The 21,224-nt window shown below is 47.1% G+C and overlaps 1 protein-coding gene across 1 annotated transcript; it reads right to left on the bottom strand.

Moving 5' to 3' along the window:
- Positions 1–6,223: 6,223 nt before the first annotated feature.
- On the bottom strand, positions 6,224–10,444 carry SPATA19 (spermatogenesis associated 19). Its single transcript, XM_052662538.1, has 6 exons — positions 10,367–10,444; positions 10,149–10,205; positions 9,585–9,677; positions 9,315–9,406; positions 6,582–6,659; positions 6,224–6,290 (listed from the first exon to the last, which is right to left on the bottom strand). Exons 1-6 carry the CDS (start codon positions 10,442–10,444, stop codon positions 6,224–6,226), a joined length of 465 nt encoding a protein of 154 aa, XP_052518498.1.
- Between the last annotated feature and the right edge of the window lie 10,780 nt (positions 10,445–21,224).

Here is a 21,224-nt window from a genome sequence, read left to right as displayed (position 1 = left end):
AAGGACAGTCCTACCTCTACCCCTGCCCACTCAGCATCTGCTAGTCAAGGTCACCACCACCGTCCACTCCTCACCCCAGCGCACTACACAGCGGTGTGGCCTGAGACGGCCTGGATCCCAAACCTAGCCTTGTATCTCATGGCTGGGTGGCACCAGGAAAGCCACTTAACCTCTCTGACCTTCCAGGTCTTCATCTGCAAAATGAGGTGATGATTTTTAAATAACTGAAAGTAAATCTCAGTTCTCCTCTCTGATCAGGGTAAGTTCTCATTGAAGACAATACTTCTCCTTTATGGTGGCTGTGAATATTGTGACTGATACAGTCTCAAACTCGTCTCCCCTGTCAGAATGACCGTTCCACCAGGAAAGGGACAGGTGTCCTGTTTTCTTCATGTTCCCCAGCCTAGCCCAGGGCCCACACAGGGAGCAGCTGAGAACGGGTGCCAGGAGCCAGAAGGCAAGGCTGGGCTCCACCCTGCTCAGCCACAAAGTGACTCTGGTCAAGGACCCACCTCCAGTCTCACATGGTCTCTCACTAACAGCAGAGGAGCTATGCTGCTCAGGTTAAGTGCACACAGTCCCCAGCACGTGGCAGAAGCTCAGCAAACACTAGCTGTTATTCCGCTGTGGTGGTGGTCTAGTCACTCAGTGCTGTCCAACGCTTGCGGCCCCATGGACTGTAGCCTGCCAGGCTCCTCTGTCCATGGGATTTTCCAGGCAAGAATACTGGAGTGGGCAGCCATTTCCTCCTCCAGGGGACCTAGCACTGCAGGCAGATTCTTCACCTACTGAGTCCCCAGGGAAGGCCGTTGTTCTACTAGCCACTTGATAAGTGCACCAAGGAGATCTCCAGTCTCTGGTCTGTGTGCAAAGAGCTTGGAAGTCCTCGACTGTCCTCACAATAAGAAAAAGAAACTGCATAAACCAAAGAGCAACAGCTCTTTCCAGATCCACCAGAGATCAGAGGTCACAGGGCAAACAGCTGACCGAAACTACCTAAGACAGATAGGTAGACAGAGACTCACAATGACCCAGAGCAGGACCCCTGGGACCAGGCCAGAGAGCAAGGCTTAAACTGCAGGTGGTGAATTATTGGTAACTCACTGTAGACAGGCTTGAAAGTTAACAAGCCCAGCAGGCCAGTCTTAGGGAAACCCCCGCACATTCTGAGTTTTACCTGCAGGAACCCCGCCAGACTCTCACCATGAAGACAAGAGGAGCCTCCCCCTAGTCTCCCAGCAAGAGCAGGCGGAAACAGGCATTTTGAAACATGTCTAGAGCATTCTGCTTCCTTAACAAAAGCCTACTTTCAAGGAAAACAACTTTTCCAGAGGCTACCTGACTGGGGAAGGAATATTCAGCTGTAGCCCCCTCCTGCTTTCCTGCTTCTCCTAAGGGAGGGGCCAGGGAGGAGCTGAGAAACTCATATGCAGGTCCCAGGCCAGGGGCACAGAGTAGCAGAGACTGAGACCTCATCAGAGCATTCCAGGAAGCTCCTTTGCTGCCCTGCTCAGCCCTCACCACGTCGATCGGGCTCCTGTAAAGTAAGAGGGGATTGCAGCTCTAAGAGCTCCAAGCGTCAGGCCCTGTGTCAGGAAGAATCTCTAGGAAAACCCAAAGACAAAAGCAAGGACACCAAAGGAAATGATAGCCTCTGACCCCACAGCTGCCGAAAAGAGTAAACACAGTCTGACTCCTGACCAGACAAATAGCAAACCTCACACTGAAGCCAGGTCTAACTCAGACATCTTACCTGGCCTTCAACAACAAACTGCAGGTATGATGAGAAGTGAAACACACATCTGAAGAGACAGTGCAAGCATTGCACCCAGACTCATCAGGCGTGGCAGGGAAGTTGGAATTATAAGACTGAGAACTTAGAACAGCCTTGATGAACAGGCTGAGGGCTCTAGTGGAAAAGGATACCAAGCCAGAACAAATGGGTAACGTAAGCAGAGAGATGGGAACCCCAAGAAAGAATCAGAAGGAAATGCCAGAAATAAGAAACTCTGAAATAGAAAGAGGTTCATGACATTGTACAGGAGACAGGGATCAAGACCATCCCCGTGGAAAAGAAATGCAAAAAAGCAAAATGGCTGTCTGCGGAGGCCTTACAAATAACTGTGAAGGGAAGAGAGGCGAAAAGCAAAGGAGAAAAGGAAAGATATAAGCATCTGAGTGCAGAGTTCCAAAGAATAGCAAGAAGAGATAAGAAAGCCTTCTTCAACGATCAATGCAAAGAAATAGAGGAAAAGAACAGAATGGGAAAGACTAGAGATCTCTTCAAGAAAATTAGAGATACCAAGGGAACATTTCATGCAAAGATGGGCTCGATAAAGGACAGAAATGGTCTGGACCTAACAGAAGCAGAAGATATTAAGAAGAGGTGGCAAGAATACATGGAAGAACTGTACAAAAAAGATCTTCACAACCCAGATAATCATGATGATGTGATCACTAATCTAGAGCTAGACATTTTGGAATGTGAAGTCAAGTGGGCCTTAGAAAGCATCACTACGAACAAAGCTAGTGGAGGTGATGGAATTCCAGTTGAGCTGTTTCAAATCCTGAAAGATGATGCTGTGAAAGTGCTGCACTCAATATGCCAGCAAATATGGAAAACTCAGCAGTGGCCACAGGACTGGAAAAGGTCAGTTTTCATTCCAATTCCAAAGAAAGGCAATGCCAAAGAATGCTCAAACTACTGCACAATTGCACTCATCTCACATGCTAGTAATGCTCAAAATTCTCCAGGCCAGGCTTTAGCAATATGTGAACTGTGAACTCCCTGATGTTCAAGCTGGTTTTAGAAAAGGCAGAGGAACCAGAGATCAAATTGCCAACATCCGCTGGATCATGGAAAAAGCAAGAGAGTTCCAGAAAAACATCTATTTCTGCTTTATTGACTATGCCAAAGCCTTTGACTGTGTGGATCACAATAAATTGTGGAAAATTCTTCAAGAGATGGGAATACCAGACCACCTAACCTGCCTCTTGAGAAATCTGTATGCAGGTCAAGAAGCAACAGTTAGAACTGGACATGGAACAACAGACTGGTTCCAAATCGGGAAAGAAGTATATCAAGGCTGTATATTGTCACCCTGCTTATTTAACTTATATGCAGAGTACATCATGAGAAACGCTGGACTGGAAGAAACACAAGCTGGAATCAAGATTGCTGGGAGAAATATCAATAACCTCAGATACGCAGATGACACCACCCTTATGGCAGAAAGTGAAGAGGAGCTAAAAAGCCTCTTGATGAAAGTGAAAGAAGAGAGTGAAAAAGTTGGCTTAAAGCTCAACATTCAGAAAACGAAGATTATGGCATCTGGTCCCATCACTTCATGGCAAATAGATGGGGAAACAGTGGAAACAGTGTCAGACTTTATGTTTTTGGGCTCCAAAATCACTGCAGATGGTGATTGCAGTCATGAAATTAAAAGACGCTTACTCCTTGGAAGAAAAGTTATGACCAACCTAGATAGCATATTCAAAAGCAGAGACATTACTTTGCCGACTAAGGTCCGTCTAGTCAAGGCTATGGTTTCTCCTGTGGTCATGTATGGATGTGAGAGTTGGACTGTGAAAAAGGCTGAGCGTCGAAGAATTGATGCTTTTGAACTGTGGTTTTGGAGAAGACTCTTGAGAGTCCCTTGGACTGCAAGGAGATCCAACCAGTCCATTCTGAAGGAGATCAGCCCTGGGATTTCTTTGGAAGTAATGATGCTAAAGCTGAAGCTCCAGTACTTTGGCCACCTCATGTGAAGAGCTGACTCAATGGAAAAGACTCTGATGCTGGGAGGGATTGGGGGCAGGAGGAGAAGGGGACGACCAAGGATGTGATGGCTGGATGGCATCACGGACTCGATGGACGTGAGTCTGAGTGAACTCCGGGAGATGGTGATGGGCAGGGAGGCCTGGCATGCTGCGATTCGTGGGGTTGCAAAGAGTCGGACACGCCTGAGCGACTGAACTGAACTGAACTGAACTGAAATAGAAACAAAGGACATCTTTGATGGGCTCACCTGAAGATTACATGTGGACAAGGAAAGAGTTGGTGAGGTTTAAGAAATGTCAACAGAATTTTTCAAAGGGAAAAACAAAGAGAAAAAAAAGAGTGAAAGAGTGAAAAGAAGTGAAAGAGGATATCCCAGATCTGCAGGACAGTTACAAGAGGTGCACCATTTGAGTAATGGGAAACCAGGAGAGAAACAAAAAGAATAGAAAAAATATTTGAAGTGATAGCTGAGATTTTTCCAAAACTAATGACAGACCCCAAACAGCAAATCCAGGAAGCTCAGAACACCAAGCAAGATAAATGGCAAAACAGCTACACCTGAACATATCATACTCAAACTGCAGAAAATCAAACACACAAAAATCTTGACAGCCAGGTGGGAGGGACCTTACCTAGAGAGAAGTACGATAAAAATTATATCCAACTTCCCTTCAGAAACCATGCCAGCAAGAGCAGAGTGGAGCAAAATATTAGAAGTGTTAATAAGAAAACCTTGACTTCTGTATCCTTCAGAATGAAGTGGAAATACTTTCTCAGACAAAGGAAACTGTTGCCAGTAGACCTGTCTGGCAAGAAATGTTAACAGTTCTTCAGAGAGGAAGAGGATGTAGGTCAGAAGCGTGGGTCTGTGTAAGGAAAGGACGCACTCTAGAGAAGGAGTAAAAGGACATGAAATCCTCGAGTGAAGCACACAGGTCGCACCTCCCCCAGGAAGTCCTCCTGCCACAGCACAGCCTGCCCCTAATACTCCAGGAGCCCCCAGCAAGCCCTGCTTCACACAGTGGTGGGGGCCTGTCACTGTCTCCCCACAAGGCAGTGAGCCTGTGTCCCCAGAGGCAAGCCCATGGCTGTTCAAGATCCGAACAATGGACGGTAGCAAGGCACTCACACCAGAGGCTGGGGTGGTGGTTAAATAGCACGTCTCTTTATCAGCAGTTCAGCAAGATTCCAGTGCTGCCACTATAACAAGGCAGGGCTCACCCGCTGGATCGTCACTGCCCAGGTGTGGTTGCTCCTCAGGTCAAGGTGGGTGGACATCCTTCCAACACAGGCTGCTCCTTGATCCTGAAGGACACCTACCTGGAAAGAGGGAAATGACCAGGGGCACATGGAAATGTGGGAAGGGCAGTGGACAAGGCTGGCAATGCCTCCTGAGCCCACTGAGCTCCACGTTCACAGAGCAGGATACAGGAGCGGGGAGGCCCATGGGGAGGACAGCTGTTGCGTCGGGTAGAGCTGAGACGGGAGCCTGACTCCAGAGGCCCCTGCAGGCCTTGACTCCTCGCCCCTACTGGCATTAGCAAACCACTGACCCTGCACTTGCCACGTGCAGAATGCCATGGTCCACGAGGAATGTCCTCAAGTCAGGAAACTGAGGCACTGGGCATGAAGTGCCCATGCCAGAGCCAGATGAAAGCCAGCGTCTGCCCCCCAGGGCAGCTTTATCTCTGCTTCAACCATCAGTGCACCAGCACGCCCTCCCCCTACGGTCACTCGGGTCAGATGAGAAACCCAGACAGGGTGCCTTGTGCAGGAGCTGGCATAGATGAAGTGCTCAATAAATACCAACATACACCTCCATGGCCCTCCTCTAAGCATGCTGGTGGTCACCCCATCAGCTCCCGCCTGGCAGGGGTGCAACAATCTTTTCTGGACAGATGGTTCCTGGAGAGGCATCGCCAGTCAATGGCCCACCACCATACAGAGCTGCACAAGTAACCACTGCCATGACCACTGGTACCTACCATGCGCAGGCCAAGAGCTCATGGGACCCAAAGTCATGGCCCTAATTGGTGGCTGAGCCAAAACCGGTGCACCCTTGCTCCCACTCTGGGGCTGTGTGACCTTGTGACTCAAAGTGGGGTCAGCAGACCAGCCATGGCCACGTTCAGGAGTGCCAGCAACTCAGAACTGCAGGCCCCACCTTGGCCTCGACTACAAGGCCCTGAGACCCCTGGGCCTGTGGGCAACGGAGGAGCACTGGTCTGTGACACCAGTGAAGAGTCAGAGACACAAATCTGACCTAGACTCGAAGCTCTACCGGAAATCTGAGAGGCATGGCAGGAGCCTCAGGCAGCTGCCTTCTCCTTGACCCCCCCTGGCCCCGGTGCACCCCCTTGCTGGTACTCTCAAGCCCCCACCCAGCCTGGGAGCCGTCCTCTCTGCCCCGCCCCTCCCCATCAGCTCTCCCACCTGGTGCTCTTAGCATTCGGAGTAGCTATTTCTGTTGTGAAGCTCCTGAGAGATCTCATCTGAAAGATGGCATATGCTGCAGGGGACAGAGGAGAGGAGAGGCAAGGCAGATGGAAGGGCAGCGGAGGCCGCCAAGCACAGACCACGGCAGCCCCCAAGCACAGACCACGGCAGCCCCCAAGCACAGACCACGGCAGCCCGAGCCTGCGCCCTGGAGCTGAGTCCTGGGAAGAGGCGCTCAGTCCAGAAGAATCCCAGGCTTAGCCAGGCCCAGGGTTGGGGCGGAGGGAGACCCACAGAGAGACCAGCAGCCCCCCACCCACCTGCCCCCAGTTAGGACACAAATCATCTCGTTCCTAATGCTTACCTTCGTCTCACCTGCTCTATCCGATCTCGCATGGCTTCGTTTCTTGCCTCACTCGGCACTTGGAAGATACGGGTATGGCTGCAAAACACCGTCAAGCATTGGGGTGCCCGGGCTCCTTTTCCACTAACCAGTCACTGTAGAACTGCCAGAGGTGGAATTGCGTGGACCACAGTTCTGACTGTCCCCATGAGCTTTACAGCTGGTCCTCCACCCTCTTTGTATCAGTACCAAGAAGCATCCTTTTTACTAACCAAGTACCCCTGAGCCCCCCAGCGATCCCAGGCAGGTAGTAAATGTTCCTAAGAAGAGTCAAGGAGACAGAGAAGTCAAGCGCCTTCGCCAGAGTGTGGGTCAGAGGTCTTGAGGCTGAGGATTTGCCCCTTCTGAATTCCTCTCCCGCTCGCCTACCAGCTATGATCAGCATTGCGCATATTCACCATGGTTCAGAGATCCTGCCAGAGCATTCTTTCACAGAGAAAGAATGCAGGCTCCTCTTTGCTGCTCTTTTTGTCTTATTTCACCGTCTGGATTTGCCTTCCTCACCACCGTCCACTTTGCGCCCTTCCCAACTCCACACCCCCACAGACCCTCCACTCCAGCAAAAGCAGCTTGCCCACTGGAGCCCCATTCCTGTGCCCTTTAGACTCCCCCATTCTTTTATTTTAATTGGAGGCTAATTACTTTCGAACATTGTGGTTTTTGCCATACACTGACATGAATCAGCCATGGGTGTACATGTGCCCCCATCCTGAACCCCCCTCCCACCTCCCTCCCCATCCCATCCCTCAGGGTTGTCCCAGTGCACCAGCTTTGGGTGCCCTGCTTCATGCATCAAATTTGGACTTGTCATCTATTTCACATATGGTAATATACATGTTTCAATGCTATTCTCTCAAATCATCCCACCCTCACCCTCTCCCACAGAGTCCAAAAGTCTGTTCTTTACATCTGTGTCTCTTTTGTGGACTCCCCATCTTGACAGTGCCTTCTGAGTCTGCTTTCTTCTAGGTTTGGGGTTTTCTGTGTGAATTCAGTGTTGATACCGCCTATGAGGAACACAACCCAAATGTGCTCTGAAATATGGCTCAGACACAATGAAGCTGGCCAGTGCCCAGGGAGAGAGAGAGAGGACAGAGGGGCGAGGGGACAGAGGGGCTAGGGGATGCCTCCGAGAAGAAGGGGCCACAGGGACCAGACAGGGTTGGCCAAGTTGCCAGGCTCTTGCCTTTGTGGAAGGCCTCACCTGGCCCCTGCGTGTCCAGTCCCTGCCCAGACACGGGTCAGCCCAGATGACCAGCCCAGCAAAGCCGAGTGGCGCAGCCCTGCACTGTACCCTCACAGGTGATTCTGGTGGAGTCCCCAGCATGTCCTTCAGTGCTCAGATGTTTCTCCACCCACGTCCTGTGTAGCCTTTCAAATGAGGGCTTCGTTTATGCTGTTTTGTTTTCCAGAAAGCCTAGCAAGCATCAGGTGGCCAATACACACCTGTCACATAAGTGCACATTCAGTGGTGCTTAATAAAGGGATATGCAACCCTGACCACGTACTTAATAAAACTGACAGGAGGATCAGAGGGGGAACCAGGCTGTGTTTACTGGTTTAAAATCTCCACAGAATACCCAGAGTGGAAAACATCTATGTGGATAATTGACTGATTCCTGTCCCACGTCTCCAGAGCTTTAATCTACTTACGCTATGCAGCCAAGGTCTAAAAAATACCAGAGGAGGATGTTTATATTATCCAAACCAAGGAATGACAGCAGCTATAGCTGGCGGCACAGCCAGGCTGGGAGCAGACAAGCATCCCACGTGGAGGGCAGTGGCTGGGGGGCAGTTATCAACGTTCATGATTTGGGCCACCTTGGCAGGTTTCCCTCCCTTTCCTAGGGAGGTCTCAAATTAGACCCTTCCTCTTAACGCAGTTCTTGAGCCTCTGAATCGTCTTTTAAAATGGTAATGCCACTGGAAGGGACAAACACAGGAAAACAGCATCCTGATGGATCGGACGCAAAAACCCATTTCTTGGGAACTGCATCTTTCTTGATAGGAGAGAGCAAAGCTGGCAGTCGGGGCACAGGAAGGAAGCTGAGTACAGAGATGAGAGGGGGAAGGCCAGCAGAATGCCACAAGGATTCTCCTGGGAGAGGAGGCCCAACCGAACGCACACCCCAGAAGGAAACAGGGAAGTGTGTGCTGAGGGGGTGAGCCCATTCCAGGCCTCAGGCTCCCTTGCCTGGAGTCTTAGCCTCTGCAGAGCAGGAAGGCGGGGACCCAGGAAGGTGGCCACAGCCTGTGCAGCTGCGTGGAGCTCAGGACTCCAGCCTCGGCCTGAGAAACCTCCTCTCACCTCTGGCCAACAGGAGGGTTTCAGCTTCTGCATTTTAAGAGCTTGTTTTCTTTTTGCTCTTTAAAGTGCAGCCACTTCTGAACAAATCAAGTGCAAAAATAACAGAAGTCTAAAATGTATTCAGAAGCAGTTAAGAGATGGTAAGCAAGCCATTTTCCAACCCCTCCAGTTATTTCAAAATTTAGGGATGAGCTGGGCTTTCAAGACAGCAAAAACAATCCCTTAAGACCCCAAAGGCAGGATGCAAAACTTCTCAGCCAAAGGTGTCAACACCTCTAGAGAAGGACAGACTTGGGTTTGTGTCAGCCAGGAATCCCGAGAGGGGGCTCATGCCTTCTCTGCTTCGCCCACCCTACAGTCTGGCTCCGGGAAAAGAGATGCTTTACCTCCATCTTATGAACTGGATTCTTGTTCTCTCCTCCAGGACCTCTTGACTCTGGTTTGCTAACAAACCAGACTTTGAGAGGTGGTGCTTCACCTAGGAAATTCAGTGGCATCCAGTGGTTACTGCCCAGCCAGGGTACAGCCTACCCATGGCCAGGGTACAGCCCAGCCTGGACAAGCTCCGCCCACTAGCCCAGGACCCTTGTGTTAGGCCCACCTCCCCTTCCCCACCCCCCAGTCCCCCAGGATGGGTGGCTAACAGGCTCCATTACCACGTCTCTAGTCACATGTACATCTTGGCCTTGCGTGGGAGGGAAGTTGGTGGACATCTTCTCCTTTATGTCCTGGGAAGCCTCTTCTTCAGTCTGAAAGGTGAGTGATTTCCTTCAGAGGATGATTTCCTTCACTCCTCTGGTCCCCAGCCCCCCCCCCCTTCCTTTTCCTTTTTGTTCCTCCCTGTCATAGCATACACACGCCTATCCCTACACATGTGCTGCTGCACAGCTCTGACACTAAGCCATCTGCTGCTACCTTCCTGTGGAATTCCAGGGACTCGGTAAGTCATGGGCCCTAACCCAAGGCCCTCCTGAGAAATCCTGCAGTAGGGGCCACCCATCTGAGCCCCCTCCACTCCATGCTTGAGAAGCATGGTGGGGCCGGTGGTGACACCGGAGCATCTCTGGTGAGGAGACAGACTGGGTGCTCCCAAACATTCGATGAATCGGACGCAGCTCCAGGCAGGCTGGTGGGCAATGAACTTGGGTTTCCTGGTTCTACGGAGAGAGAAGTCCAGCTCTCTACAATCTGGGCTACCCTGAGTCCCAGAGGAACCTTACCTTTTTCAGCCAGTGCTGTACTACAGACACAGCCTCGCTCTCCGTAACTTCCACATCCTGCAACAAAGTCGTAAATCAATGCCCTCAGAATGTAGAGAGACCCACTCCTGCGCCACTATCCGCATCTAACATGAACTCTCCTCTCCGGAAGTTCCAGGGCTCAGAGCGGAGATGGTACCTGAGATACTCTCCACCTAGCCATCACCAGCCCTACTCACCGAGCTGACTTTGGGTGGGAAGGGGAGCCTGGCACCTTTCCGAGCAAGGATGTACACAATCCATGTTGTGATTATCATCTCTGCGCTTATGCCAGGCCTCCTACGTGGCTCCCTCCTTCCATTGAAGCAGCCTAAGAACTCCCCTCGCACAAGGAGGTTCCTGGAGGGAGCTGCCACCTGATTGGCTGGCCAGTGATGATGTGACAATGACCTCCTTTAATTCCCAGGGTCAGAGTGGGGACAGAAAACAAAGGTCTGGAAGTGTCCACCTTAGAGATGGCCATGGCTCAGAGATGGCCATGGCTCAGAAATGGAGAGGCGGGTGGGGGCACTCGGGATATGAGCCTGAGGAAGGTGCAAGGGGCAGTTACCGGATCATAGACAGAAATTATGAGGGGTGGGGAAGACTTCTGGCTGGTCACCCAGTCTTGAGCAATGCTGAAGCAGAAAGAGATTTGTGGCAAAACAACCTGGGCCCTCTAGACATTTGTTCAAACCCTGCCATAGGCATTTCTTATCCTTACTCTTACAAACTGGGGGAGAAAGGGCTTATCCACCCAGAAAATGTCAAAAGATGGAGGAGCGCACCCCTCAACAAGGACATTACCTTTATTTCTGTGTCTACTTTGTTCACACAAGTGATTCAGATCACAAAAAAATAAGCAATAAGAGAAATAGGGTATGAAAGTGCCAATTCTTGTGAAGGATATTTCCTGACTTTCCCAAGTCACCCACAGTAGACTGGCTAGGTAGAAGGTTCAGTTCAGTTCAGTTCAGTCACTCAGTCGTGTCCAACTCTTTGCGACCCCATGAATCACAGCACGCCAGGCCTCCCTGTCCATCACCATCTTCCGGAGTTCACCCAGACTCACGTCCATCGAGTCTGTGATGCCATCCAGCCATCTCATCCTCGGTAGTCAAGTGGAAATGAAAGAGGGATCCTGTTACAACCGCAGAGCTGGGGGCAAACACTGACAGGGGCTCAGATCGCTGTGATTCCCACCAAGAACCTTTACCAGGGAAGTGAAGTTCAGAATAGTCTAAAGCAAATGTTTGCTGCTGCTGCTAAGTCGCTTCAGTCATGTCCGACTCTGTGCAACCCCATAGACGGCAGCCCACCAGACTCCCCATCACTGGGATTCTCCAGGCAAGGACACTGGAGTGGGTTGCCATTTCCTTCTTCAATGCATGAAAGTGAAAAGTGAAAGTGAAGTTGCTCAGTAGTGTCCGACTCTGTTGAGCTGCTCTCAAAAGTAGTTGTAGTCTAACCCTGGGACTATTCTCAAGGCCTCAGAAATGAGGGTTGTGATCCTGTCTCTACCACTAACTTGTCGTGTGATCTTGACCCAATCATTAGGCCCTGTGGTCCCAGTTTCTTTGTCTTCACAATGAATACAATGTCTCTAGTTTTCTTCTAGCTCTAACAGTCTATAAGTGTTCTCATTCTTCTGAAGAATATAGAAAACCTTTATCTTACTCTCCCCAACTTCCCTAAAATAGCCACTATATCTCCTCACTCTCAAAAAATCACCTTAATTTTTCATCTTCCCTATTGATCAGAATATGCTAGGCTATCCTGCAGCAACAAGTAAGTCCCCCAAATGAAACAGGCTTATTTCTCACTCTCAAAGCACAAGTTCAGGCCAGCTGTGCTCCACGTGGCGACATAGAGATCCAGGGATAAATCTGTCCTCTGGTCCCATGCTGTAAGGATGTGACCTGTGTGACTGCAGAGAAAAGGAAGAGAGTACATGGAGGAATAAAATCACCTCTTCTGTTCTAGCCCAAAGGCTTCTTCTTAAAGCTTTTTGGCCAGTGTTAGTAATACGACACCAAACTGAACGCCAAGGGAGATGGGAAGATATAAAACAAAAGATGAAGTTACTCATCAACACCTCTGTTTCTGCCACTACCTCCTAAAAACTGTTTCCATCTTTACTGATGTAATTTTACTCTTTGAATCTCTAACACATTAGTGTTACAGAAAAATTAAAACTACATGAAAAGATACACTGAGGAAAGTTCCATCTTCTTCCCTGTCTCTTCAACCTTGTTCTTCAGAAGGATTTTCATACATTTCTAGGCTGTACATCTGTGTTTATGTTTCCAAAATGAAACAGATACATAACTCTATTCTCACATTTTATTACTATGTTATGAAATGCACACAGCAAAATATATAAATACATTCACAGCTCAGAAAAAAAGTTTAAGTGCGTGTATATATATATGCACACACACACATACATATATATATATATATATATATATATATATGTTTAACCACTACCCGTATCAAGATATAGAACACTTCCAGCACCCCCACAGGCCCTCAGACACACAAGGAGACCAGCATTTTGACATTTATCACCATAAGTGTTTTGCCTAGTATCCCACTGAATTACTACTACAACCCAAATTAACAAATTTACAACTGATGGACATTGGTGTTATGTCTAGTTTTATCCTTTTTAAACTGATGCTGCTTTGAATATTCTCATACTATGAATATTTGTTTGACATAAGCACTAGATCTTCTGCACGTATACATAACAGAGAGTGGAGCTGCTTGGCCATAGGCTTTACATTATTTAGTCCTAGTATATAACAAAAAGTAAAGTACTACAAGGCGGTTGTACCAACTACTGCCTATAGCAGTTGCTTCCTGTTTCTGCCAGCGCTTGTTGCTGTCACTCTTTTAAAGTTTAGACATAAGATCAGCTCAGGATGGTGGAGTAGAACATGCTGCTGCTGCTGCTAAGTCACTTCAGTCGTGTCTGACTCTGTGCGACCCCACAGAAAGCAGCCCATCAGGCTCCCCCGTCCCTGGGATTCTCCAGGCAAGAATTCTGGAGTGGGTTGCCATTTCCTTCTCCAATGCATGAAAGTGAAAAGTGAAAGTGAAGTCGCTCAGTCATGTCCAGCTCTTAGCGACCCCATGGACTGCAGCCTACCAGGCTCCTCCGTCATGAGCTCACCAAAATCACAACTTCTTATGAAAACACAAAAATCACAACTAACTGCTAAATAGCCATGGACAAAAAATACTAGAACTTACCAAAAAAAAAGATATCTTTCATCCAAAGACAAAGAAGAAGCCACAATGAGACAGTAGGAGGGGTGTCATGATAAAATCAATGTCCATACCTACCAAGTGGGCATCACAAACCGGAAAATGATTATACCACAGACGTTATTCCACGGAGGGAAGATTCTGAGTTCCATGTCAAGCTTCCCAGCCTGAGGGTCCTACAAAAGGAAGAGTCCCCAGAGAGTCCGGGTTTGAACTTTCACAGGACTGAGGGAAACAGAGACTCCAGTCTTGGAGGGTGCACAGCAAGTCTCATGTGTACCAGGACCCAGGGGAGAAAAGCAGTGACCCCGTAAAAGCCTGAGCCAGACCTGCCTGCTAGTATTGAAAGGTCTTCTGCGGAGGCAGGGGCCAGCAGTGGCTCACCCCACAGTGAGGGACACTAGCAGCAGCAGTTCTAGGAAATACCCATTGGCATGAGCCCTTGCAGAAGCCATTCAGTTCAGTTCAATTCAGTTCAGTTCAGTCGCTCAGTCGTGTCCAACTCTTTGCAACCCCATGAATCGAAGCATGCCAGACCTCCCTGTCCATCACCAACTCCCGGAGTTCACTCAGACTCACGTCCATCGAATCAGTGATGCCATTAGCCCCACCAAATAGCCTGCAGGCCAAACAATGAACAGGGTAGGAACACAGCCCCACTCATCAGCAGACAAGCCAGTTGAAATTTTGTAGAGTGCAGCCCTGCCCACCTGAGGGACAAGACCCATCTTCAGCCACCACCAGTCCCCCCCATCAGGAAGCTTACACAAGACTCTTAGAGAGCTTCAACCACCAGAGGATGGGCAGCAGAAGCAAAGAGGAGCTACAGTTCTCTGGCTTGAGGAACAGAATCCACGATCACAGACAAGCTGGGGTAGCAATGCACGATTCAGAGAAAATAGACTCTAAAATAGTGTTACAAGTGATCAGGAAGGGCACTATATAATGATCAAGGGGTCTATCCAAGAAGAAGATACAACAATTAGAGCTATGCGTACCCAATACAGGAGCACTGAGAGCCGCAGAATACACATTCTTATGTGCACACGGAACATTCTCAGAACTGACCATGTGCTGGCCACAGAGCAAGCCTCAGCAAATTTAAGAAACCTGACATCATATCAAGCATCTTTTCCAACCACAACACTATGAGACTGGAAATAAACTACAAGAAAAAGAGCTAAAAAAACACAAACATGGGAAGCTAAACAATATGCTACTTACCAACCAACGGGTCACTGAAGAAAACAAAGAGGAAATAAAAAATACCTAGAGACACTGCAAATGGAAACACAGTTATCTGAAACCTATGGGATGAAGTAGAATCAGTTCTAAGAGGAAAGTTCATAGCAATATAGTCTTACCTCAGAAAGTCTCAAACAATCTAACATTACACCTAAAGCGTCTGCCCTCAATGTGGGAGACCTGGGTTCAATCCCAGGGCTGGAAAGATCTCCTGGAGAAGAAAATGGCAACCCATTCCAGTATTCTTGCCTGGAAAATTCCATGGACGGAGGAGCCTGGTAGGCTACAGTCCATGGGGTTGCAGGGAATCAGACACGACTGAGCGACTTCACTTTCACACCTAAAGCCACTAGAAAAAGAAGAATAAAAAATCCCTGAAGTTAGTAGAAGGAAAGAAATCATAAAGATCGAGCAGAAATAAATGAAATAGAGATGAAGAAAACGATAGCAAAGATCAGTGAAACTAAAAGCTGACTCTGAAAAAATAAACAAAACTGACAAACTTTTAGCCAGACTCATTAAGAAAAAAAGGAAGAGGATTCAAATTGATAAAATTAGAAATGAAAAAGGAGAAGTTACAACGGACAGCACAGAAATATACAACAGATCATAAGAGACTATTACAAGCAACTGTATGCCAATACAACAGGCAATCTGCAAGAAATGAACAAATTCTTAGAAAGATAAAATCCCCCAAGACTGAACCAGGAAGAAACGGAAAATATGAACAAGCTAATCACAAGTACTAAACTTTGAATTATGATTTAAAAAATTCCCAACAAACAAAAGTCCAGGACCTGATGGTTTCACAGGCAAATTTTATCAAACATTTAGAGAAGAGCTTACACTTATCCTTCTGAAATACTTTCAAAAATTGCAGAGGAAGGAAAATTCCCAAACTCATGCTATGAAGCCACTATCACCTTGATACCAAAACCAGACAAAGATACCACAAAAAAAAGAAAATTACAGGCCAGTGTCACTGACGATAGTCCATGGGGTTGCAAAAGAGTCAGATACGACTTAGCAGCAAAGTCACAATCACTGATGAACACAGACACAAAAATCCTCAACAAAATACTAGCGATTCAAATTCGACAATATATTAAAAGGATTATACACCATGATCTAATGAGATTTATCCCAAGGATGCAAGGATTTTTCAATATCTGCAAGCAATCAATGTGATATACCACATCAACAAACTGAAGAATAAAAGCATATGATTATCTTAATAGATGCAGAAAAAGCTTTTGATGAAATTCAGCATCATTTATGATAAGAACTCTCTAGAAAGTGGCCATGCAAGGAACATACCTCAACATAATAAAGGCCATATAACAGCAAACCTGCAGCTAATATCCTACTCAATGGTGAAAAGCTGAAAGCATTTCCTCTAAGACCAGGAGCAAGACAAGGAGGTCCACTCTCACCACTTTTATTCAGTATAGTTTTAGAAGTCCTAGCTATGGCAACCAGAGAAATATAAGAAATTCAAATTGGGCAAAAAAGAAGGAAACTGTCAATGTTTGCAGATGATATGGTACTATAAATAGAAAATCCTAAAGATGACACCAGAAAACTCCTAGAGCTCATCAATAAATTTGGTAAAGTTGCAGGTTATAAAATCAGCACACAGAAATCTGTTTCATTTCTTTACACTAAAAACAAAAGATCAGAAAGAGAAATTCAAGAAACAATACCATTTTCCATTGCATCAAAAAGGATAAAATGCCTAGTTACAAATAAGCCTACCTAAGGAGGCAAAAGACATGTACTCTGAAAACTATAAGATGCTGATAAAAGAAACTGAAGATAACACAAACAGATAAAAAGAAATACCATGTTCTTGGATTGGGAGAATCAATATTGTGGAAATGAATATACTACCCTAGGCAATCTAAAGATCCAATGCAATCCCAAGCAAATAACCAAGAGCATTTTTCAGAGAATTAGGAAAAAAAAAAAAAAAACTTAAAATTTGTATGGAGACACAAAAGACCAGGAATAGCCAAAGGAATCTTGAAAAAGAAAAACGGAACTGGAGAAATCAGGCTCCCTGACTTCAGACTATACTACAAAACTATAGTCATTAAATAGCCTGGTACTGGCACAAAAATGGAACTATATATAGATCAATGGAATAGGATAGGAAACCCAGAAACTAACCCATGCATCTATGATCAAGCAATCTATGTCACAGAAGGCAAGACTATACAACAGGGGACAGATAGTCTTTTCAAAAAATTGTGCTGGGAAAACTGAACAGCTTCATGTAAAAAATTGAAATTAGAACATTTTTTAACACCATAGTAAGTAAATATGTTATCACTCAGTCGTGTCCAATTCTTTGTAACCCCACGGAGTGTGGCTCACCAGACTCCTCTGTCTATGGGATTCTCCAGGCAAGAATACTAGAGTGGATTGCCATTCCCTTCTCCAGAAAATCTTCCTGATCCAGGGATTGAACCCCAGTCCCCTGCATTGCAGGCAGAATCTTTACCATTTGAGCTACAGGGAAGTCCTTTTAACACCACACACACACAAAAAAATCAATTAAAGACCTAAATATGAGACCAGACACTGTAACACTCTTAGAGGAAAACATAGGCAGAACACTCTTTGATATAAATCACAGCAAATATCTTTTTCTATCCATCTCTCAGAGTAATGGAAATAAAAACAAAAGTAAACAAATGGAATCTAATTAAACTCAAAAGTTTTTGCATAGCAAAGGAAACCAATAAACAAAATGAAAAGACAAGCCACAGAATAGGAGAAAATATTCACAAACCGCATGGCTCAATATCAAAAAAGACAAACAGTCCAATCAAAAAATGGGCCAAAGACCTAAATACACATTTTTTTTTCCAACGAAGACAAAGCAGTAATAAAAAGTCTGACTTACAGAGACCTATGGAGTTGGCTAGTTGCTCATAGTGTCCCTAGAAGTGAAATAGATGAGCGGTTCACTAAATTCTTGCTTGATCTACTTAAGTGAGAGAATTTTAGGACAAGTAAACAGAAGTCTAACTTGAATGATAAAAACAGTCATGGCCCTTTAATCCATTCTGATTTAAGCCAGTGTATCTGGTCCAATCACTTCATGGGAAATAGATGGGGAAACAGTGGAAACAGTGTCAGACTTTAGTTTTTTGGGCTCCAAAATCACTGCGGATGGTGACTGCAGCCATGAAATTAAAAGACGCTTACTCTTTGGAAGAAAAGTTATGACCAACCTAGATAGCATATTGGAAAGCAGAGACATTACTTTGCCAACAAAGGTCTGTCTAGTTGAGGCTATGGTTTTTCCAGTGGTCATGTATGGATGTAAGATTTGGGCTGTGAAGAAAGCCGAGCACCAAAGAACTGATGCTTTTGAACTGTGGTGTTGGAGAAGACTCTTGAGAGTCCCCTGGACTGAAAGGAGATCCAACCAGTCCATTCTGAAGGAGACCAGCCCTGGGATTTCTTTGGAAGGAATGATGCTGAAGCTGAAACTCCAGTAATTTGGCCACCTCATGCAAAGAGTTGACTCATTGGAAAAGACTCTAATGCTGGGAGGGATTGGGGGCAGGAGGAGAAGGGGACGACAGAGGATGAGATGGCTGGATGGCATCACTGACTCAATGGACGTGAGTCTGAGCGAATTCCAGGAGTTGGTGATGGACAGGAAGGCCTGAGGTGCTGTGATTCATGGGGTTGCAAAGAATCAGACACAACTGAGTGACTGAACTGAACTGAACTGAACAGACCCAGAACTCCTTGAATTAGGGAAAGGCCAGATCTCCTTAAGGAAGGACCCTGCTACACCACAAAACATGCATGGTGTTAATCCTTTTCCCAGCCTGCCTCAAAGGGACTTACAGCCTTTTATCAGAGTAACTGTGCACAGAGGGAAAGGAGATAAACTTTTCAGGGATTACTGGATACTGACTCTAAACTAATTCTTTTTGCAACCGCATGGACTGTAGCCTGCCAGGCTTCTCTGTCCATGGAATTCTCCATTCAAGAATACTAGAGTGAACTGCAGTTTCCTACTTCAGGGGATCTTCCTGACTTAGGGATCAAACTCAGGTCTCCTGCACTGAAGGCAGATTATTTACAGTCTGAGCCAGCAGGGAAGACAATACTGATTCTTGGTGACCCAAAATGTTACTGTGGGCCTTGTGTCAGAGTCAGGGCTTGCACAGGTCAGATGCTCAAAAGGAGATTTAGCTCACGTCTGTCTCACAGAGGGTACAGTGAGTCCCTGAACCCATTTTGTAGTTATTTCTCTACTTTCAGAATGTGAAATTACAACAGACATAATCCCCACATTTCTTCCCTAATGTGCAGTGCAAAGGCTATTATAGTAGGAAAGGTCAGGTAGAAGCCACTAGAACTGTCTCTAACTAGGAAAAACAGTAAACCAAAAGCAATACCATTTTCCTGAAGGAACTGCAGAGATTCATGCCACCTTGAAGGACCTGAAAGGTGAAGAAGCAGTGATTCCTACCTACCACATCCCCATTCAACCTGTCTGGTCTGTGCAGATGACAGATGAATCATGGAGGTTGGCAGTGGATTATTGTAGACTTAATCAGGCATCACTGACTCAATGGACATGAGTTTGAGTGAACTCCGGGAGTTGGTGATGGACAGGGAGGCCTGGTGTGCTGCGATTCATGGGGTCACAAAGAGTCGGACATGGCTGAGCGACTGAACTGAACTGAACTGAACCAGGAGCAGAATTTGACTCAGTTGCTGTTCCGATGTAGTTTGCGTCAACAAAGTAACACATTCCCTTGCGCCCAATGTGTAGAAATTTATCTGGCAAGTACTTTCTTCTCAATGGCTATTAGTGAAAACCACCAAAAGTAGCTTGGCCATTTGGGCCATGCAACCCAGGAGTCCAGTGGTATTCAAACTATCAGTGGTGGATAGGTATGCAATTTAGAACCTCTGGAGGTCCCTACAGGTGAGTCACAGTTAGGACTATTAAGACTTGGGAGAAAAGCTCTGCATCCCTCTATGGACAGCTACTCTTCTTTTGATATACAGCTTCTGATTTGCTAGTGGGCCCCAGGAGAGACTGAATGCTTAACCATGGACACCAGGTTACCATGTGAACCTGAGCTGGCTGTTGTCTGACCCACCAAGCCATAGAGCTGGGCATGCATAGCAGCACCCATCAGAAAACAGAAGTGATGTCATTGAGAACAGGCCCAGGCAGGCCCTGGAGGCACAAAAGAGTTACATGGCTCCTTGTCCATGGTCCCCACCCCTGGACTTTGCCTTCTCTCCCAGTCGGCTCCAACAGCCTCCCAAGGAGCTCTCTATGCTCAGCTGACAGAGGGTGAGAAGACAGACCAGATTTACAGAGTCATGGTTCTGCACGACAGGCAGGCACCACCTGAAGGTGGGCAGCTGCAGCAATACAGCCCTCTCTGGGACGTCCCCAAAGAACCTGGTGATGGGAAATCCCCCCAGGGAGAACTGGAAGAAGCACACCAGGTCGTGCACTTTGCACGGGAGGAGGAGTGGCCAGACCTGTGGTTGTATACTCATCCGTGAGCTGTGGCCAGTGGTTTGGAGGAATGCTCAGGGACTTGGAAGGAACACGATTGGAAAATTGGTGACAAGCAGGTCTGGGGGAGTGGTATAGGACAGGCCTCTCATAATGGGCAAAACACAGGAAGACATTTGTGTACCATATGACTGCTCACCAAAGGGTGACCTCCATGGAGGAAGATTTTATCAGTCTAGAGGATAAGATGACCTGCTCTGTGGCTCCCAGTCAGCCTCTTCCTCCAGCCACCCCTGTCATTGCCCAATGGACTTGTGACCAAAGGGGCGTTGTCAGCAATGATGGAGGTGACTTCACCCATCAAAGCCAACCTGGCCACAGCCACTGCTGATGCCCAGTCTATCAGACCAGAATGGGCTCACTGCCAGGGTGCCATCCCCTGGTGTGACCAGCCACCTACCAAACAGCAGACTGACTACTTGGGCCTACTTCCGTTCCGTAAGGGACAGTGTTCGTTCTTCCTGGAATAGACACTCACTCTGGATTTGGATTTGCCTTCCCTCTGCACAATGCTTCTGCCACACTACCGTCAGTGAGCTTACAAGATGCCTTATGTACTCTCATGATGTTCTACACAGCACTGCTTCTGATCAAGAGACCTTATGGCCTATTCTCCTAGCACTCATCTCAACAACACTCCCTACCATCCTGTAGCAGCTAACTTGCTAGAAAAACAGATTGGCCTTTTGGAGACTCAACTATAGCACCAACAATGTGGAAATACCTTCAGGGCTGGGGCAGTGTTCTTCATCCTATACCAATACCCAATGTATTATTATTCCTCCCATAAGCAGGGTTCAGAGGTCCAGGAATCACGAATTGGACATGGCAGTGGCACCATTCACTGCTGCCTCTAGTGACTCACCAGCAAAGTCTTCTTTTCCTGGCCCCACAATAGTATGTCCTTCTGTTCTAGAGACCTTAGTTTCAAAGAGAGGGAAGCTTCTACCAGGAAACACAATGATTCCACG

Source organism: Budorcas taxicolor, chromosome 25, assembly GCF_023091745.1.
Source record: "Budorcas taxicolor isolate Tak-1 chromosome 25, Takin1.1, whole genome shotgun sequence".
Classification (NCBI taxonomy): Eukaryota; Metazoa; Chordata; class Mammalia; order Artiodactyla; family Bovidae; genus Budorcas; species Budorcas taxicolor.
Note: the sequence above shows the minus strand (reverse complement) of the source record. Positions and strands in the feature narration are given on the sequence as shown.

What these genes read in the sequence shown, in the direction of transcription:
- SPATA19 (XM_052662538.1), bottom strand. Translation starts at nt 10,444, where the DNA reads ATGATAATCACAACATGGATTGTGTACATCCTTGCTCGGAAAGGTGCC. An exon ending in TACAGCACTGGCTGAAAAAG is followed by an intron (nt 9,678 to 10,148) that starts GTAAGGTTCCTC and finishes CTCACCTTTCAG; the next exon opens with ACTGAAGAAGAGGCTTCCCA. An exon ending in ATCCAGTTCATAAGATGGAG is followed by an intron (nt 6,660 to 9,314) that starts GTAAAGCATCTC and finishes GGTGTTTTGCAG; the next exon opens with CCATACCCGTATCTTCCAAG.